The sequence below is a fragment of the Fukomys damarensis genome, unplaced genomic scaffold, assembly GCF_012274545.1.
Source record: "Fukomys damarensis isolate Sample0158 unplaced genomic scaffold, DMR_v1.0_HiC HiC_scaffold_31, whole genome shotgun sequence".
Classification (NCBI taxonomy): Eukaryota; Metazoa; Chordata; class Mammalia; order Rodentia; family Bathyergidae; genus Fukomys; species Fukomys damarensis.
Window position 1 is genome coordinate 18,707,691 of NW_022900943.1, and position 16,415 is coordinate 18,724,105.

The following is a 16,415-nucleotide window of genomic DNA, read 5'->3' on the forward strand; positions in this document are numbered from 1 at the left end:
ACACACACACACACACACACACACACACACATATGTACGTGTGCACAAAATCCCCACTGAAACTCTCCATTCGCTCTGGGAACCTTTTCTCCCATTTCTAGCTGTCTCTTCCAAGCACCCACTCTCTACCTTCTTCCAGCTGTGCTGGCTGCAGCCTCCTTCCACCCCTCCAACCCCCGTTGAGCAATTTAGCCTGCTCAGCCCCTTCTCCTCCATAGTCTTCCTTCCCTGAAATGCTATGCTCTGCCCGTCAAAGTATCTGAGGTTTTGGAAGGCTAAGGCATTACAAATAACCAGAGTATTTTATTCTTCTACTAGAGACTGGAGCAATTTAAGGGCAGGAATCAAGCCTCATATGCCTTTGCATTCCCTACGTAAAATAATTAAAGTTTGTGTGGAACGAAATGAAGAATAAACAAGAGTGTCCTCCCTGACTACAGCCCCTGAAGTCCCACTTTAATCATGCTTTTCTCCTGTTTAAAGAGCTTCCATTCCTTCGAAACTAGCGCCATTTCTCCGTGACCCCAGCCCTCTGCTCCGCTCCGATAGTTCCTCCTCCCCTCCAGCCCACGACGCCTGTTCTTGCCTTCGGGTGTTCACTCACTTGTCTCTCGAGGCCTGGAACGATCCGTGCTGTCAGGATGAGTGCTGGGTCCCCATGCACCTACTGTCGGCCGGGACAGATGCATCTGGACTGGGCTGGTAGGTCTGTCCCACTCCTCCCACTCTTCAAGGCTCAACGTAGTCTTTCCTAGCTCCATCCTCCCCCGAGGTCTCCAGCCCAGGCACAATTCTTTCTCTTGTCGCATCATTAGGCTGTGAGCTCTGAATGCACCCATTCGGAGGGCTCTTAATCATTTGGCCTTGCGCTGTTGAGGAATGTGTAGCTGGAAGCTTTGAGTCATTCCACTCCACTGACTAGAGTTATTATTAGGGCTATGCATCAAATTTTTCAGGTTTTTCCTCCATCACCAGACTTGAGACAGATTTGTACTTCCTTACTTCTTTGAAGTTATGAGTGGCTAATTTGCTTTGGCCAATGAGTAGCATTAGTGTGAGCCTGTGACTGAGTGTACTTTTCCCTCCATCATGGTGACTGCCATGTTTAAGATATCTGACAATTAATTGTCCATTAGCCCAGGTCCTTGAGTAAGGACTCAGCCGGCTCACAATGGGCCAGTGTGTGGTGTAAACAGGAAATGTGTTGTGTTAAGATTTAGAGATTATTTGTTACGGCAGCACAACCCATCTTATCCAGACTGACTAGCAGTTCTTTTGAGGGCTGCACTTATCCTGAACTCACCTTTTCATCTTCTGTAGAACCTAGGACAGTACCTTGTGGATTTTTAGTAAATACTGACAATATAAACTGAGATAGGACAAAATAGATGAGGCTGGAAAGTAGGACTGGGTATTAGAACTTTGACTTGAGACTTTAGGCTTTGAATAACCAAAGGAAACATACAAGATCATTTCAGGCGTATTCCAGTAAGATTTTGCATATGGGGGGCAGAATAGTGTCATGAAATAAACCTGGGCTTTCCAGCTGTGTGTATCTGGGTTCAACTGTGTGCTCTGCTTTGTCTTAGCTGTACGATACCAAGACAAGCTGTCTTTGACTTTTGGCTCCCTCATCTGTGACAGGGACAGTAGCACCCCAAGCCCCCAGGATGACTGTGGGGATTAAACAGGAGACAGTATTTAAAGCCCTTGGCGCATAATGAATGGCTAACAAGCACGCAGCTCGTAGGGCTCTTCCCCCCAGGTGTGTGTGGGTTGGTGGGAATTCTTGGTTAATTCTCTGGGAACGCCTTCCCTTCATTTATTCCCTCTGTGATCATCTCGCCTGCTTGCTTACTCCCTGGATTTATTTAGCTTGATCCTCCTCAAATCCTTAAGGTTAGGCTTTTACCCCCCTGTACAGACACTGGCATTCTGAGAAATCCCACCTGTAACTGGCTGCGGGTGGCAGTAGCCCCAACAGGAGACTCCTTGGGGAGTGGGGTAGAGGAGATTGCTTCTGAGATTTCTTCTGTGCTGTTAGTATTTTAAGCAGGATTCTCAGCATGAGGGGTAGATCCTGGGAAAGGCACAGGTGATCTCCATAGGGAAGAAAGAATTCCAGATATTCCGGGGACCAGTTCCAAGGTCTGACTGGGGCCTCCGTTCTAATGACACTTGATTGACTCCACTGCTGAACTCTGGGATCCTATCAGTGACCTCAGAAGGGAAGTCTGTGAGACCACCTTCAGTGAGTCCTCTGGGACATGGGCTGGGGCATAGCCGGGGCCATGTGTGGTGGCCTAAGGTCTTGTGCTTTATCGGAGTGCTGAGCCAGTAAGTGCTGTGGTTGGGGGGGTCCCAGTCCTTGAGGCCACCTCCCTTCCACACTCTGTTCAGCAGCAGCTGTTGTGCGGCCTATCCAACCACTCCAGAGGTGCTAATGTCACTTGTTTTCCAAAGTCTTGGCAGGCGCTCTGGCCCTGCAGTGAGACGGAGTGTTTACACTCTAGAAGTGCAGTCCTGACAAACGTTTTGTGTCAGGGCTGTTCCTGGCCACCCCCAGCTCGCAATGCACCTCACGCCTTCGTTTTCTCTCAGGAGGCGCAGTGTAATCATGGGGATCATTGTGGACCTGGAAGAAACCAGCCTGAACATGAAAGGAAGGCGGTCTGTGAGGAATCTGTGCCAGCTGCCCCGGGGTAAGCCGTGCCATTTGCCTTCCCCAGAAAGGTGAGGAAACGTCCCCAAGACAAGGTCTTTGCCGCTTCTGGGCCTTGTGCTTGGCATGAAGCATGGCGCCAGGTGCAGGGGCTCAGCAGACATCCACGGAGAAGATAACCTGTGAGACCGTGTGGCTGGTAAGCGTTGCAGAGGACACGTAGGTGCGGGTGGGACTTGTCAACTGACCACGTGTACCAGCTCTCTCTGACTGGGAGTTCCCTAATAGTAACAGTGGCTGCCATCTGCTAAATTTTGTTTGTTTGTGACAAACAAAGGCATCTATTATTTCCTGAAATCCCAAGGCAGTTCACACTAGGCCACAGAGAGCGGAGGCTCAGGGGCACAAAGTCAGAAGAACTTGCCTGATGTCACAAGGGCAGAGGCACCACGATCAGGATCCACAGTCAGCCGTGCTGGGCGCTTTCTGCTTCTCCATGCTGACCCGGGTCCCTGCTGGACAGAGGTCTCCCAGCCGCGCAGGATGGCGATAGACACCTTTAGCGGGGGCAGGAAGTCCAACCCGCTTCCCTGCGAGCCAGCTGGGGACGCTTTCGCTGTTTTCTCCTCTTGGAGACAGGCTGGACTTCTACCTGGAAGGCAGCCCTAGCTCTGATTTGTCACCCTTCAAAACATCGCCCACCTTCAGGACCCTCAGCCTGGCAGCCTCTGCACCCCCAGCCCTCCGTCTGCGTGTGAACACGCACAGCTTTCCTTTCCGTCCTGCCTCCTCTGTCCTCTGGCTTCAAGGCCAGGTTTTCATTTCACTAGAAAAACCTTGCTTCAGGTGTTATTTTATGCATGAGCCCTGGCTCCAAATGAGCACTCAATAAATATGTATTGAGTCGCATGCTAAGTTCTAGACAAAAGAAGACAAAGCTTTGGATCCAGAAGAAGATGGCAAAGCTAGGGGTGTGGATGGGGGCAACAACGAGCTACACTCTACTCCTCTGCTCTTCTGTCCTCTCTCCCTGGCTCCCTCTCCCTCCCTCAGCCCAGGCGGGCAGCCGTGCTGTATTTAGTGTACTGCTGTCATCTGATTACATCCAAACAGACTGAAAAGCTCCAATCCATGCCAGCGCAGAAGTGCACACACAGGCGGTGTTTCCGTGGAAATGCCTCAGCTGTGATTTACCTCTGACGAGAGCCACCAAACGAAGACCCTCCTTGACCCTCCGAAGAGAAGCAGCCACAACTGCACTAAAGGGCCGAAAAGGGCCCGAACCTCCGACGCGCAGCTTGGCGTGTGCACGTGGGTGTCCCACCTTCACAGCCTCTGACGGGCGCTGTATTCAAGCGCTGGGCTGGGGGCTGGCGGCAGCTCTGCGATCATGTGGTTGATCTTGTTTGACAGACAGCAGCCCAGCCTGGTGTGCCGAGTACAGAATGTTCTCTGCTGTGAACTGTGCTTGAACTTTTCCAACCCACTTGGTTGGAGGAACCACACAGACACAGAGGGAAAAGACAGAAGATAACCCCCACATCGTTGAAATCATGGTGTTCTCGGGGATTTTGGCTCAGGCCGTTTGCCTTTCACTGCTTGAAATTAAAAATCTCAGGCATTCTACTTCTTGGAAGAGCAAAATGCTTGTGATGTCCTTCCTCTAAGACAGGACTTGGCATCAACTCTGGAAATTAACAAGTCTGTCACTGTCTCTCTTCAATTTCTTTTTCTTTTTTTTTTTTTGTCCCTCATAGGCATTCAAGGAACAATAATAAAAGTTATTTTCCTGTAAAGGAAAGATAAGGTCCCTGGATGCTTGCAACTACTCTCTCAGTGGTTCAGGCTGTCACAACATTAGAAATAGTGTCCTGCAGTTTGCTGCTCAACTGGAGAGTATAGAGTGAGGCCACTGGCCTTGATCTAGATGACCGATGAGAGGGACCAGGGATCTTCACGTAGGGCACAGGTGGGCTGGGGGGCTTCCCAGAGGGTCTGTATGGTGCGGCGTTGTGGTTTCCCAACTCATTATGATTCTGTTGTTATTTGAAGAGACAGAGTCTTGCTATGTTGGCCAGGCTTGACCTAACCTTCTGGGATCAAGGGATCTTCCCTTCTCCACTGTGAAGTAGGTGGGGCCACGCACCACTATGCACTCAGTAATTCCCAGCCCTTTTTCTTTTTTCTTTTGAGACTGGGTCTTCTTAAGTTGCCAGGCTGGACTCCAACTTGCAGTTGCCTTGCCTCAGCCTCCCTGAGTAGCTGGGATTACGGGTGTGTGCCACCATGCTGGGCTGCACCTCCTTCTTATGGTTGTTGGGATAGCACTGGGCATCTTCTTCCGAGACTCACTGGTGAAAGGGGCACCAAGCCTGTCAGAATCGGGCAGAGGCATTTGTAAGTGTTGACTGTCATGCTATAGAAGTGAAAGTGGTTCTTCTGCATTCGAAGTGCTGCCACCTACCTCATCATTGGGGGCTTCTGGCTTACGTATTTTGCTCCCAGTTGGCAATAGGGAAATTTCGACCAGAGCATCTTACTTGTGAGATGGTTCCTGGTTTAAGAGACTTCCTATGACATTTTTTTTCAAAAAGTCACATGTCAATGGACCATAAGAATATTGCTTAGATAATCCATTCATTCAATGAACTTTGTTGACTCCTATAGGTTTGTGGCTGGAATCTAGGGTTTGGGAGACAAATAAGACACGTACACCGCTTTTGTACCAGCAGGAGAGGTAGAAACACTGACACATACACACCGTGCAGGTAGAGTGCTGCAGGAACACTCAGGGTTTTTACAGGAGGAAGCTGTGGCAAGGGGAGCCTGGACCTGAAAAGGAAGGAAGCCCAACAGCAGACGGTCTTCCTGGTTAGCAGAACTGCACAGTTTACTTGAGTAATGATAAGTCATTCTGTGGCTCAGGGTTGGTACTAGAGTTTGCAGGAGGAAGTAACATAGGTTGAAGGAGGGTGTAAAGGAGGGATCTGGGGGGATGGATATGATCCAAATACGGACCTGTATGAAAACGCCACAATGAAACCCAGTATTTTGAAAAAAGAGAAAAGCAACCCAATATTTTGTAAAATTGATAGGCACTGATGAAATGTATCTGAGAATAGATTGAGCTTATATCAGGAATATCTACTTCCTCTTCTGCCTTTCGCTAATATTTCCTGCTGAGTTTGTACGCAGTCTCAGAATTCCCCTAACACAGTTCTCCAAAATAGTCACTATGCATCCATCGAGATTGACACTTGAGATAGTTATTTGCCCTTCCTGGCTTGGGCCTTAAATCCTATGTGTGCATATTTGTATTTTTATTTATTTACTGAATTATTGAGACAGGGTCTCATGGTGATCTTCCTGACGCAGCCACTCCAAGCGTTGGGATTACAGGTGTGTGCCACCATGCCCGGTGTATTTGGTTATTCTTGAAGGGTTAGGTTACTGCAGATTTCCATGAAGCAGAATGATCAGAGTCAATATCGTGAGGCAATCTGTGTCTTGGTTAGGTAGCTGATGGCAACAGGAAGGGCCCACGGGGAAAGGTAAACTGGAAACAAGGAGGTCAATAAAAAGGTGATGTAAGTCTCTGAGAGGAGGAGCCAATGAACAGATGAGGCGGGCATGAGCTAGAACTCAAAGGATTGGCCACGATGGGTGGAGAAAGAAGACGTAGCCATCCCCGAATTTCCGTCCCTGTGTCACCGTGAGAACAGAGGCACTGAGAGAAGGATCCAAGACGAGGGCTTTCTTTCTCTAAAGAGCAGATGATGAGCTGAGTTTGAATTTGAGGAGTCAGGAGATCCTGCATGGGGTGAGTCCCAGCTGCTCTCTGCAGTCAGGTGCTCCAGGAGTTCAGGATTCATCCACAGAGCCACTAGGGGAAGCCTGGTGGTGGTGGTGGTGGGGTAACTACCACCTCCTGGAAAGCCATGCACATTGACTTATTGAGCAGTGTTGGGGATTGAACGCAGGGCCTTGTGCGTGCCAGGCAAGTGCTCTACCTCTGAGCCACACCTCTGTCCCATGAAGGTCATTTAGAGGCCTGGAAAGGAGAACTGAGCTTGACCTCGAAAAGTGCCTGTGTTTAATAAGTACTGGAGGAAGAGAAGATGAGAAATAATACAAATTCTTAACAATACACTGTGTCCCTAGTTAAATGTAGTCCCCACACTCCTGTCTGATTTTTCTGTAATACAGAACAATGACTCACTTGAATGGGACCCTTGATATCTCTCTGAGAATAAAAGAAAACAGCTGTTTTTTTTTTCTGATCTTTTAAGTTACGATGTTTCTCAAATTCTTGTATGACCATGAACCACAGTGAGAAACAGGCTTTATACTGAAACTCAGGACATACAAGCAGGTATAATTATGCAACTAACATCAAAGGCTTCATGAAACACACTCAACCTGTATCTTCTGCAGCCGATATTGGTCTAATCTATTCTATTTATTTCTTTTTAAAAAGAAAGGCTAGTGGGGCTCCACCAAGTTGATGTCAAAGCCATGAACGTGCTTTACAGCTGCAGTTTGAAAGACACTGGGTTAAGGGACTATTTTCTGGAAGGCCACCCTCCCTCTAGAGTTTGGAATCTTCCAGGAGAGACAAGTTGGAATCTTTCTGAGAATCGATGCGAAAGAGTTTAACCCCAATTCCAAGGGCCTCCTTTGCAGGAGGCATTTGTAGCTTTGGGAGGAAGTCGAGATGACACCTACTAGCAAGGTTGCTTGTGATGCTTCCAGATACAGATAATGATAATGATAGTGATACAGATTGAGCAGCTCGCATCTGATGAATAGCAAAAAGTTTCAGATGTTGGACAGTTTGGGATTTCAGATGAGGGGTGTCCTGTCCACAAGGTCTATACAAATATTCCAAGTTCGAAACACTCTACAACCTGAACAGTTCTGGTCCCAAGCATTTTGGTTAAGGGATCTCATCCTGAAATGGACACTTAATGAGTCAGGCATATTACATGCATTATTGATACACTTTTCATAATAAAGCTTCGAGAAAGATATTATTACTTCCATTTTACAGATGAGAAATGTCGAGGGTAGAAGAGAAAACTTGCCCATGATCTCGTATCCAGTAAATGGTGGATTCAAACTCAGTTGGTTTACAGAATGCAGGTGCTCAATTAACACTATTTGGAAACTACTTTAAAGAGCTGAACTAGTTGGGTTTGGTTGTGTAGGCCCTGTAATCTCAGTACTCAAGAGACCGAGGCAGGAGGATCGCTATGAGTTTGAGTTTAGTCTGACTACATAGGAAGACCCTGTCTTGACCCTGTCTCAAGAAAACAAAACAAAACAAAACAAACAAACCAAAAAAGGATTGGAGTAGAGAGGTGTTATCCTCCCTGTCCCATGTGGGCCCTAGGCCCTACCCCTCAGTTACTTCATGTCTCCTAGCAAGGCTTGGTCTCGTCTCACGGTGCTCTCTACAGCTTCTCATGGAGATCAGATGGGAGGAATGGGGCCTAACTGGCCTCCTCGGTGAGCACTGGGGAGAAAGAGGGCGTGCAAGAGTGCTGACATGCAGAGGGAGAAGTAAGAGGCCTGAGGTGAAGTTGTTTACCCGGAGAAGTACCATGGAGGGTGGGAGACAGATGGATCCTGTGGAATTCTAATCGCTCGTGCCTGTGTCTGAGTGAATAAAGGTGCGCTTGGGGTTCTATGTCGAAGGGAGACGTGACCCCCTGCCCCTCAGATTTTAATATGTTTCTGCATCTCTTTATTGTTCATCCTCATCACCCCTTGGTCAGGTTCCAGCTCAGCTCATAGGCTGGTTCTGACAGCTTCTCTCAGCCAAGCAGCCTTTAGTTTGTAAGTTTGTTGGAAACAATCAAATATCTCACATGCTTTCAAGAAGTGGAGGTAGACGCTGGGTGTGGTGGCACACACCTGTAACCCCAGCACTTGGGAGGCTGAGGCAGGAGGATCTCTGGATTTGAGGCCAGCTTGGGCTATACAGTGAGTTCAAAGCCAGTTTGGACTGCATAGTGAGACCCTGTTGCAAGAACAAATAAATACAAAAACAAACGAAAGCAAGTGAAGGCAGGAAAGGAAGCAGGAGAGAGAAAAAATAGTAGGAGAGGCACTGATGAATGGGCTTCTGAGGTGGGGCTGGAAAAGGCAGTGTGAAGGAATAAACCCAGGCCCTGGTCACCCGGCATCTCATCATCTGGCTACACTTCCTAGCCCTCTCCTCTAGGGACTGAAACTATGGCCTTTGCACTGAGCTACATACCCAGCCCCTTAAAAAAATTATTCATAAAAAAATTTGAGATGGGATCTTGCTAAATCAAGAAGTTGCACAGACTGGGCTTGACCATAATTAAGACCCTCCTGCCTCAGCCTCGCAGAGTGCTGGGAATTCAGGCGCACACCACTGCACCCAGCTCCCTGCTCCCATCTTTACCCTTGACGGTCCAGCCACAATCCTCATCTCCACCAGGCTCTTTCCAAAGCAGCTCGCCTCCTTCCGGCTTCCTGCAGACTGGTCCAGAATGGAATTCGTTCCCTCTGCCTTCCCACCCGACACCAGGGTCCACAGGATAAAGTTCTAGCTTCTCGGACGCCATCCCAGTTCGCAGTTCCCAGCTGCCTCCCGCGCTCCCCTCCCTCGGTTTCCCCTCTGAGCTCAGCCCCCACAGCTTTCTCCCCATCTGTCCCTGAGCGCTGTGCACCACCCGCGACCCGGCCTTCAAGGTCTTCCTCCTCCCTGTAATTCTCCCTCGTCTCGTCCTTTATTTGTGCACCTTTGCTTTTATATTGTCCAGTTAATAATATCAAATAATGTGGAACCAATGGCTCATTTCATGCCACCCACTGGATCCATTCATTCCTTTAAGACTATTTCTCAAACGGTGCGGTTTCAAACTCAGGAAATCTCGCGATGATGAGAGCAAGAGCGGAGCCACAGCTCCGAATCCGCAGCGCAGTGGAGAGCTGCTGCTTTTCACACTTGGCTTCCATACACTTTCTAGGAAAACACCCCATTGTCCTTTTGGACACCTCTTCCCTTAAGTCTTAGTCCTTGTGGCCTGAGCAGGGCCGCCTCCCTTCCTCAAGGGAGAAGGAGGCACTCCGCGGGCCTGCTCAGTGGAAGGACTGCGGCCCCCTGGTCCCACAAATCAGCCGAGAGCTGGGGGGGGGGGAGGTTACAAGTAGGTCGGTGGGAACCAGCGCCAGGGCTCGTCCCCAGGCCCTGTTGCCATTTTGAGACAGGGCCTCACCAAGTAGTCCAACTCACTACAGAGTCCAGCCTGACCTCAAACTTACGATTCTCCTGCCTCAGCCTCCCAAGTGCTGGGGTTACAGGCGTGCGCCACCACACCTGGTGTGTATGACATCTTTTGAGCACTTAGATCCAGACAATACTGTATGTCAAAGCCAGTCAATTTCCTTTTGCTTTAGGACACTCTCTTTTGAGCAGCTCCGTAACCCACAACTCAAAGGTGCATTCTTCCTGGCCCACATGCTGTGCTTCATTGCAAATGAATAACAGCTGAGAAAAGAGCTTTCCGGCATCTGGCCGGAAGTGGTTTCCCTGACCTGAACTGGCCTGGACTGGTTGCTCTTCCAGCTCCGCTTGCTTTGAGGGCCAAGATTAAAGCCAGTCGGCTGGCTTTGTGCTGCTCAAGTCACAGGAGCTCTGCCTTTGCCCCTGCTTTGAATCCTGTCCACTCTACCCGGTGCCTGGCCTCCGCTATGTCCTCCGCATGTCCAGGGTACAGCCTGGAGCTCCCCTGCTGGCACCCGCTGGCCTTGGGGTCCACAGTCTCCTTGCCAGCCCTGCTGGAGGGGAGATGGGAGCCTCGAGCCGGCGGAACTGGTGGTAATGTGGGTGCGTGCCTGCGGTGGACTTGCGCACAGCAAGTGCTTGCTAGTGATTAGGCGCCGACAGAGAAGGAAAACTGCAGGTGAGCTTTACTGTCCTCCTGCCTGGGCGTGGGTGATGGCCGCCGACTGTGTTCTCTGATCAATTCTTGTCAATGAACCAGCCCACCCATCACTTGACATACATTTAATGAGCACCAATTAGAGAGTTGAGTCCAGCCGAGTGTGGTGCTGCACGCATGTAATCCCGGCAATTGGGAGGCTGAGGCAGGAGGAGCATCACCTGGAGTGTGAGGCCAGCTTGGGCCACATAGTGAGTTCAAGCTCAGCCTGAATTACAGGGAGACACTGTCTCAAAAAAGCTAAAAAAAACCAAAAAAAAACAAAAAAAAAAAAAAACCAAAAAAAAAAACAACAAACCAAAAAAACAAGAAGAAAGAAACTAAAGATTGAAACTTTTAATTCGTCTTGTACATCCCTGAGCCAGTAGCTGCTTAATAAATGCTCTAGGTGATCAATAATGCTTTACGGCCTTGAAATTATGTCATGATATAATCAAACACAACGTGTCTATGTTCCCAGTGTTACTGTGTGTCTTGGGTTCATGGTTCTGTGAGCATCCAAGAATGGAGTCTCTAACCAAAGGAGGAGGTTAGGAAAGTTTCATTAGAAATAAGGAAAAGGAGAATGGCTCCTGGAGTTTTGGGAGGGATCCCGAGTTGGGTGGCCACGTGGCCTCTCCATTTATAGACAAGTAGGGTACAGGAATTGCTTAACTCTTTTTGTTGTTGGCTGTTGTTTGTTTTTGGGGCTTTTTTTGAGACGAGGTTTCATTATGTAGTTCAGCCTGGCCTTGAAATCACTATGTAGCTGAGACTGGCCTTTAATGTGGGGTTGATCCTCCTGTCTTATCATTCCGAGTGCTAGGATTGCAGGCCTGAGCCACCAGGACTGGCACTCAGGCTTTCTAGTCCAGTTCTTTCACACAGTGCTTACTGAAAAGTGGGATCTCAAGGAACTGGTTAATTTGCATTGATTCCTTGAAATTAGGGATCTTAGTAGGAAGAGACTGTACCTCCCTTTATGAGAGGGTGGGCTGCATTTCATGCTGCCTAAGGAATTCATTTTTTGTCAAGTCCTAGTTCATTGTCTGTTTGTTTCTTCTCTTGAGATGGGGTCTCACTAGGTAGTCCAAGCTGGCCTCCAACTCATGGCAATCCTCCTGCCTCAGCCTCCTGAGTGCTGAGATTACAGGCGCGTGCCACCATGCCAGGCTCATTGTCTATTCTTAGTTTTTTCGGTGTGGCTGGCCATTCCCCTGTATCTCAGGCCCTTCAACTAGCTGGCTGCCCTACTCACAAGCGAACTAAACTGTCTTCCACTCCAATATAGGCCTCATTGCCACATCTAGATCAAGAACTAAGCAAATATTCCTAAGATATAGGTAGGAGTAGTCTTGGATCCCATAACAACATTCATCTCTGCCCCTATTTCAAAGAATGGCCAAATATTTCTAAACTAGCAGTAGGAATATTTTTTCTTCTCACATTTAGTAATGAATTCTTGGAATAGCGTCAGTGCCACAAGTCAGAGTTTGGGGAATGACTTTAACTGCCTTTAGCAGGGCAGGTATTCCTTGAACTGATTGACGCCTCACCTTAAGTGTCCCAAAGCTGCCGAGACAACTTCCTGTGCCACATTTCCTCTGGCTCCGGCCGGCCGAGCTCCTCCAAATGAAAGTGTCTATTTACGGATATGCTGCTCTCTGGAGGATCCTGGTGATGTTTTAGGTGTCCTCCCACCTTCCAACCCCCTTTAGTTAAGACCTTGTGTACTAAAAATAATAATAAAATAATTTCACTGACTTTCTGCTACAGAGCTCTGTAAATGGCTCTGGCCACCACTTTCAGAGGTAAGAGCAGCCCCTGATCTGTGTGTGGGATGCATGCACGGGTCATGGGCCTTGTTACAAGAGAGTATGATTGGACCCTGGATTTAGCTCAGTGGTGCCAGTGCCTGCCTTGTAAGTGTAAGGACCCAAGTTCGATACCCGGTACCAAAACAAAACAAAAAAAAAGACTGTATGATTTAGTTTGAACCTGTGAAGAGTAAGACTTCCCATCCCAGATAGTTCCTGTAAATAAGGCTCAGGATCCCTTCCAAAACAGTGCAACACCTCCTTTCCCCACAGGCTCCAGGAATTGGGAGGCTTTGAGAGCTGGGGTGCTCTTGGTTTACTGTAGTCAAAGGCGACTTGCTTCCCTTCTGCTGCTGAGCTTTGCCAGCCACTGAGTTACAAGCTGATGCAAAGGCAGCGTTTTCAGTCTTGACATGTTGGAGGCCCTGGGGGTTTTAAAACTCTTTGACACCTGGAGCCCACCTCTGGAGGTTCTGAGTGATGAGCCTGAGGTGATCCTTAAAAATCCTCCAAGTACTTAAGGTGCACTGTACTTGTAGGACTGGATCAGGCCCAGGGGAAGAAGGGCTAAATCCAACCTTAGTTCTTTGTTTAAACAGGTCATCATCACCTAGAACTGACCTTTTTTTTTTTGGGTGATGCTGTGGATTGAACTTTGGGCCTTTACACTGAGCTACATCCCCAGCTTTTTTTGGTGTGTGTGTGGGGGGGTGGTGGTGAGGAGACCCTGTTGCTATGTAGTTTAGGTTGGCCTTCAACTCACTATGTAGCCCAGGCTGACCCCAAAATTTTGTGATCTTCTTTCCTCACCCTCTCGAGTGCTGGGATTACAGGTGTGCCCCACCATGCTGGGCTCTTGCTTGGTTTTTGGATTGTCATGGGGGCAGGGGTGTCAATAATCTGCATCCCACCAGCTGTGAGTTCAGGCCAGCTTGGGCTACATAATGAGACCTTATATCAAAACAAACAAAAAACTACTGTACACCTTGCCCGCGCTGTGGGATCGGTAGGAACCTGAGTGAGATTCTGTGTAGTGCTGACGGCGATGGTGAGGAGTCGCTTTGTAAAGCGGGATGTGCCGTGGCGAGGACACAGCTGCCAGGGCCAGCAGGTGGGTGCTGACAGCCACAGACAGGACGCAGGACAAGGGCAGGAGGGATGGGGCAAGGCTGGTCTCTGTCTCAACAGACAACACTCACTTGGCTCTGGCTGGTTGTTGCCGAATGAATCATTTTTTGATGTTGCCAGAGCTCTATTCTGTTTGGGGTTTGGTATTAGCAGACACACATTAAGGTTAGTGTGCAGAATCTCTTGAGTTTTAAGAACATTGAATGCGAAGAAGTACATTTGAAAATTAGACTTGTGGACCAGAATTTTGTGAATTCAAAAACTATATGGAGGTGAGATCTATTTAAAATTAAATTTTTACTTTCTTTAGCTGATATCTCCCTTTCTGTATCTTATTTTTATTGTCATTGTACTGTTGACCTCTTGACTACTTACTTGGCTAGAGAACAAGAGGAACATGCCACTTGATTCTTTTGGAGTTTTCAAGGCTTTAGGCTTCAAGGAGTTGAAATGCTAGGCAGGGAAGATGGCCATCAAAGCTAAGCTTGAGCTGGGCATGGTGGTGCACACTTGTAATCTCAGCACTCCACTCCAGAGGCTGAGGCAGGAGGGTTGCCATGAGTTCAAGGCCAGCCTAGGCTATAGTGAGCTCAAGGCCAGCCTGGACTATATGGCCAGATCCTGTCTCAAAACAAAACAACAAACAAAGCTAAGTTTACAGGCTTATCTGCTCTGTTGTTTCGAGTCTGTGAAACTTCTGGACTCAGTGGGTGGGCCAGAGCTGGAGTCCGTGGAGTCTGTTTGGAGCCAGAATAGGGGAAGCAGTTTCAAGGGGTGGGCCCTGAGATCCTGGGATACAGTGGCACTGCGTATATGCAATGAGCTGCATCAAACACAGCACAAGGGGCTGAGAGTGGTGGTGCGGGCTGGTAATCCAAGGTCCTGGGGAGGCTGAGGCAGGAAGATTGTGAGTTCAAGCCTGGCAGCCTGGGCAATTTCAAGAGACCTTGCCTCAAAGTCCAGAGGGCTCATGGTGTAGCTCTGTGGTAGAGTGCGTGCCTAGCTAGGATGCCCAAGGCCCTGAGTTCATTCCTAAACCCACAGAAACAAAACACAACACAACGCAGCACCAACACCCACACACAACTTAGCCCAAGTTAGACAGTTTAAACTTGAGGGCAGGAGGGCAGCTGAGAGGAGCCTGGACGTCTGGAAACTGCTGTGAGAAGAGCCAGTATGGAGGGTCAGGTTGAAGTGAGGCTGCTTTTAAAAGAGGCTCTGTAATCCCAGCACCGGCGGCAGGTAGATCACAATGAGTTCCAGGCCAGCCTGGACTACATAGTGAGACCCTGCCTCCAACTAATAAGTGAATGAGTGAATGGCTGCCTAGCTCCCAGAAGCTGCAGGATTTGGGGCTGAAATTTTGGCTGAGGAACCCACGGCTCTACTTGCAACGCTGCTTCTTCAGTTTTGGACTTAAGGTACGGCAAAGAGGAAGGAAATCAGAGGAAAGGGCGAAAAGCCATCATCTGGACACAAATATCCTTATAAAGTCCAGAAGTGATGAGAGACGCTATTGAGACACCCAGGATGCTGTCTGATTTATGGGGACAGCGCTGCACAGTGCCAAGTTTGTTTTCTCACACTTGGAAAGAATCCTCCCTCCTTTCTCTTCTCCACTGTACAGAACAGCTTGCAATGGCCTCTGAGGTGTGGCGACCAGAATCCCTCAAACAAAAAACCACAGGAAATATAAAGATCAGTTTCTTCAGACTGAGGATACGGTAGCATCTCGGTATCTAGAGACAAACAGCAAGTAGTCCCGGAGCTACTGCGGTACTGTGGTCCCGCCCAGTTGTGTGTTTGGTGGATCTGACTTGTTCGGGTTTTCTTAAAGTAGGGTACATCTTTGTCCTACCACGACTTCTCCCCCCAAGTGGAGCAAGTGTGGAGTGAGTGAACGTGGGCCTTTCCTGCCGCCGTCCGTCTTTCCTCTTCTGCCACGTGATCCACTTGCTTTTCCAGGCTTCTGCTGGAAGTCAGTAGACTCCTGGCACATTGGAGGAGGACGGGGCTGTGGATATTTTCAGTTCTGTTCTCTGCAGGTCGTAGACAGGCAACTGAGGCCCAGGGCCGCACGGTCAAGCAGCGCTGCTGTGACATTTCAACCTCATCCAGCATCTAATCATGCTTCTTTCTCCTCCGCAGAATCTCGGGCTCACTGGGGCTCTGTCCCCTCCGATTGTGCCTCAGGAGAAGTCGCCCTTGCCTCCGGCTCCAGGGCAGATCCCTGTCCCGCTTGGTCTGCGCCAGCACATGACATTCTCCTGGCAAGGCTGGTGACCCTGTGGTGAGTCCGTGACCTGGGCGGGCCCAGCCACATTGCGGGGCGGATTCGCGTCTCTTCAGGAGGCCTCTGCAGGATGCAGGCTCTGAGCAGTCCTCCTCTCCTACGGAAAACGCCCTTCTCACTCCCCTGCCCGAGGGCCTTGCAGTGCCCAGCGGCCTGGGCCGCTCTCCTGGACATCTGGACAAAATGACCTTTCCTGACACCCTGGGCCGCCGACTTGGGGATTAGCTGTAGAATGGCACTGATTGACCTCTGTGGCTCGGTCTTTGGCTGTTGGACTTTATTCCAGTTCCCAGGGGCGCACATGGCTGATGACACAGAAGAGGAAGAAATTCCCTGAAACAGACAAGATGTTTTAGTTGCAAGGGACAGATGATGCAACCCAAGCTGCCTACATAGAAAACAGATACATAAGCTCAGGCTGAGAGTGAGGCCCAGTGTGCAAAGCCCTGGATTCCGCACTCAGCCCTGGGCGGGAGAGGAATGTACAGCATCAGGTAAATCACGTTTACTCGGGCATGTGATTCAGTAACTCAGTGCAGAGGTTCGCCCAAGGTCACCAG

The 16,415-nt window shown here is 49.2% G+C and overlaps 1 protein-coding gene across 7 annotated transcripts in view; it reads left to right on the plus strand.

Moving 5' to 3' along the window:
- LOC104872274 overlaps positions 1-16,415 on the plus strand; it is a 202,701-nt gene that overhangs the window by 68,049 nt on the left and 118,237 nt on the right. For 5 of the 7 annotated variants that reach the window (XM_010638467.2, XM_033757637.1, XM_010638466.3 and 2 more), the window contains exons 2-4: positions 484-702; positions 2,602-2,702; positions 15,711-15,852. In XM_010638467.2, coding sequence (XP_010636769.1) covers positions 484-702; positions 2,602-2,702; positions 15,711-15,852 — 462 coding nt within the window. Of the gene's footprint in view, positions 1-483; positions 703-2,601; positions 4,471-15,710; positions 15,853-16,415 lie in introns of those variants that run through there. The other 2 variants (XR_002025846.1, XR_002025847.2) reach the window with 2 other exon arrangements.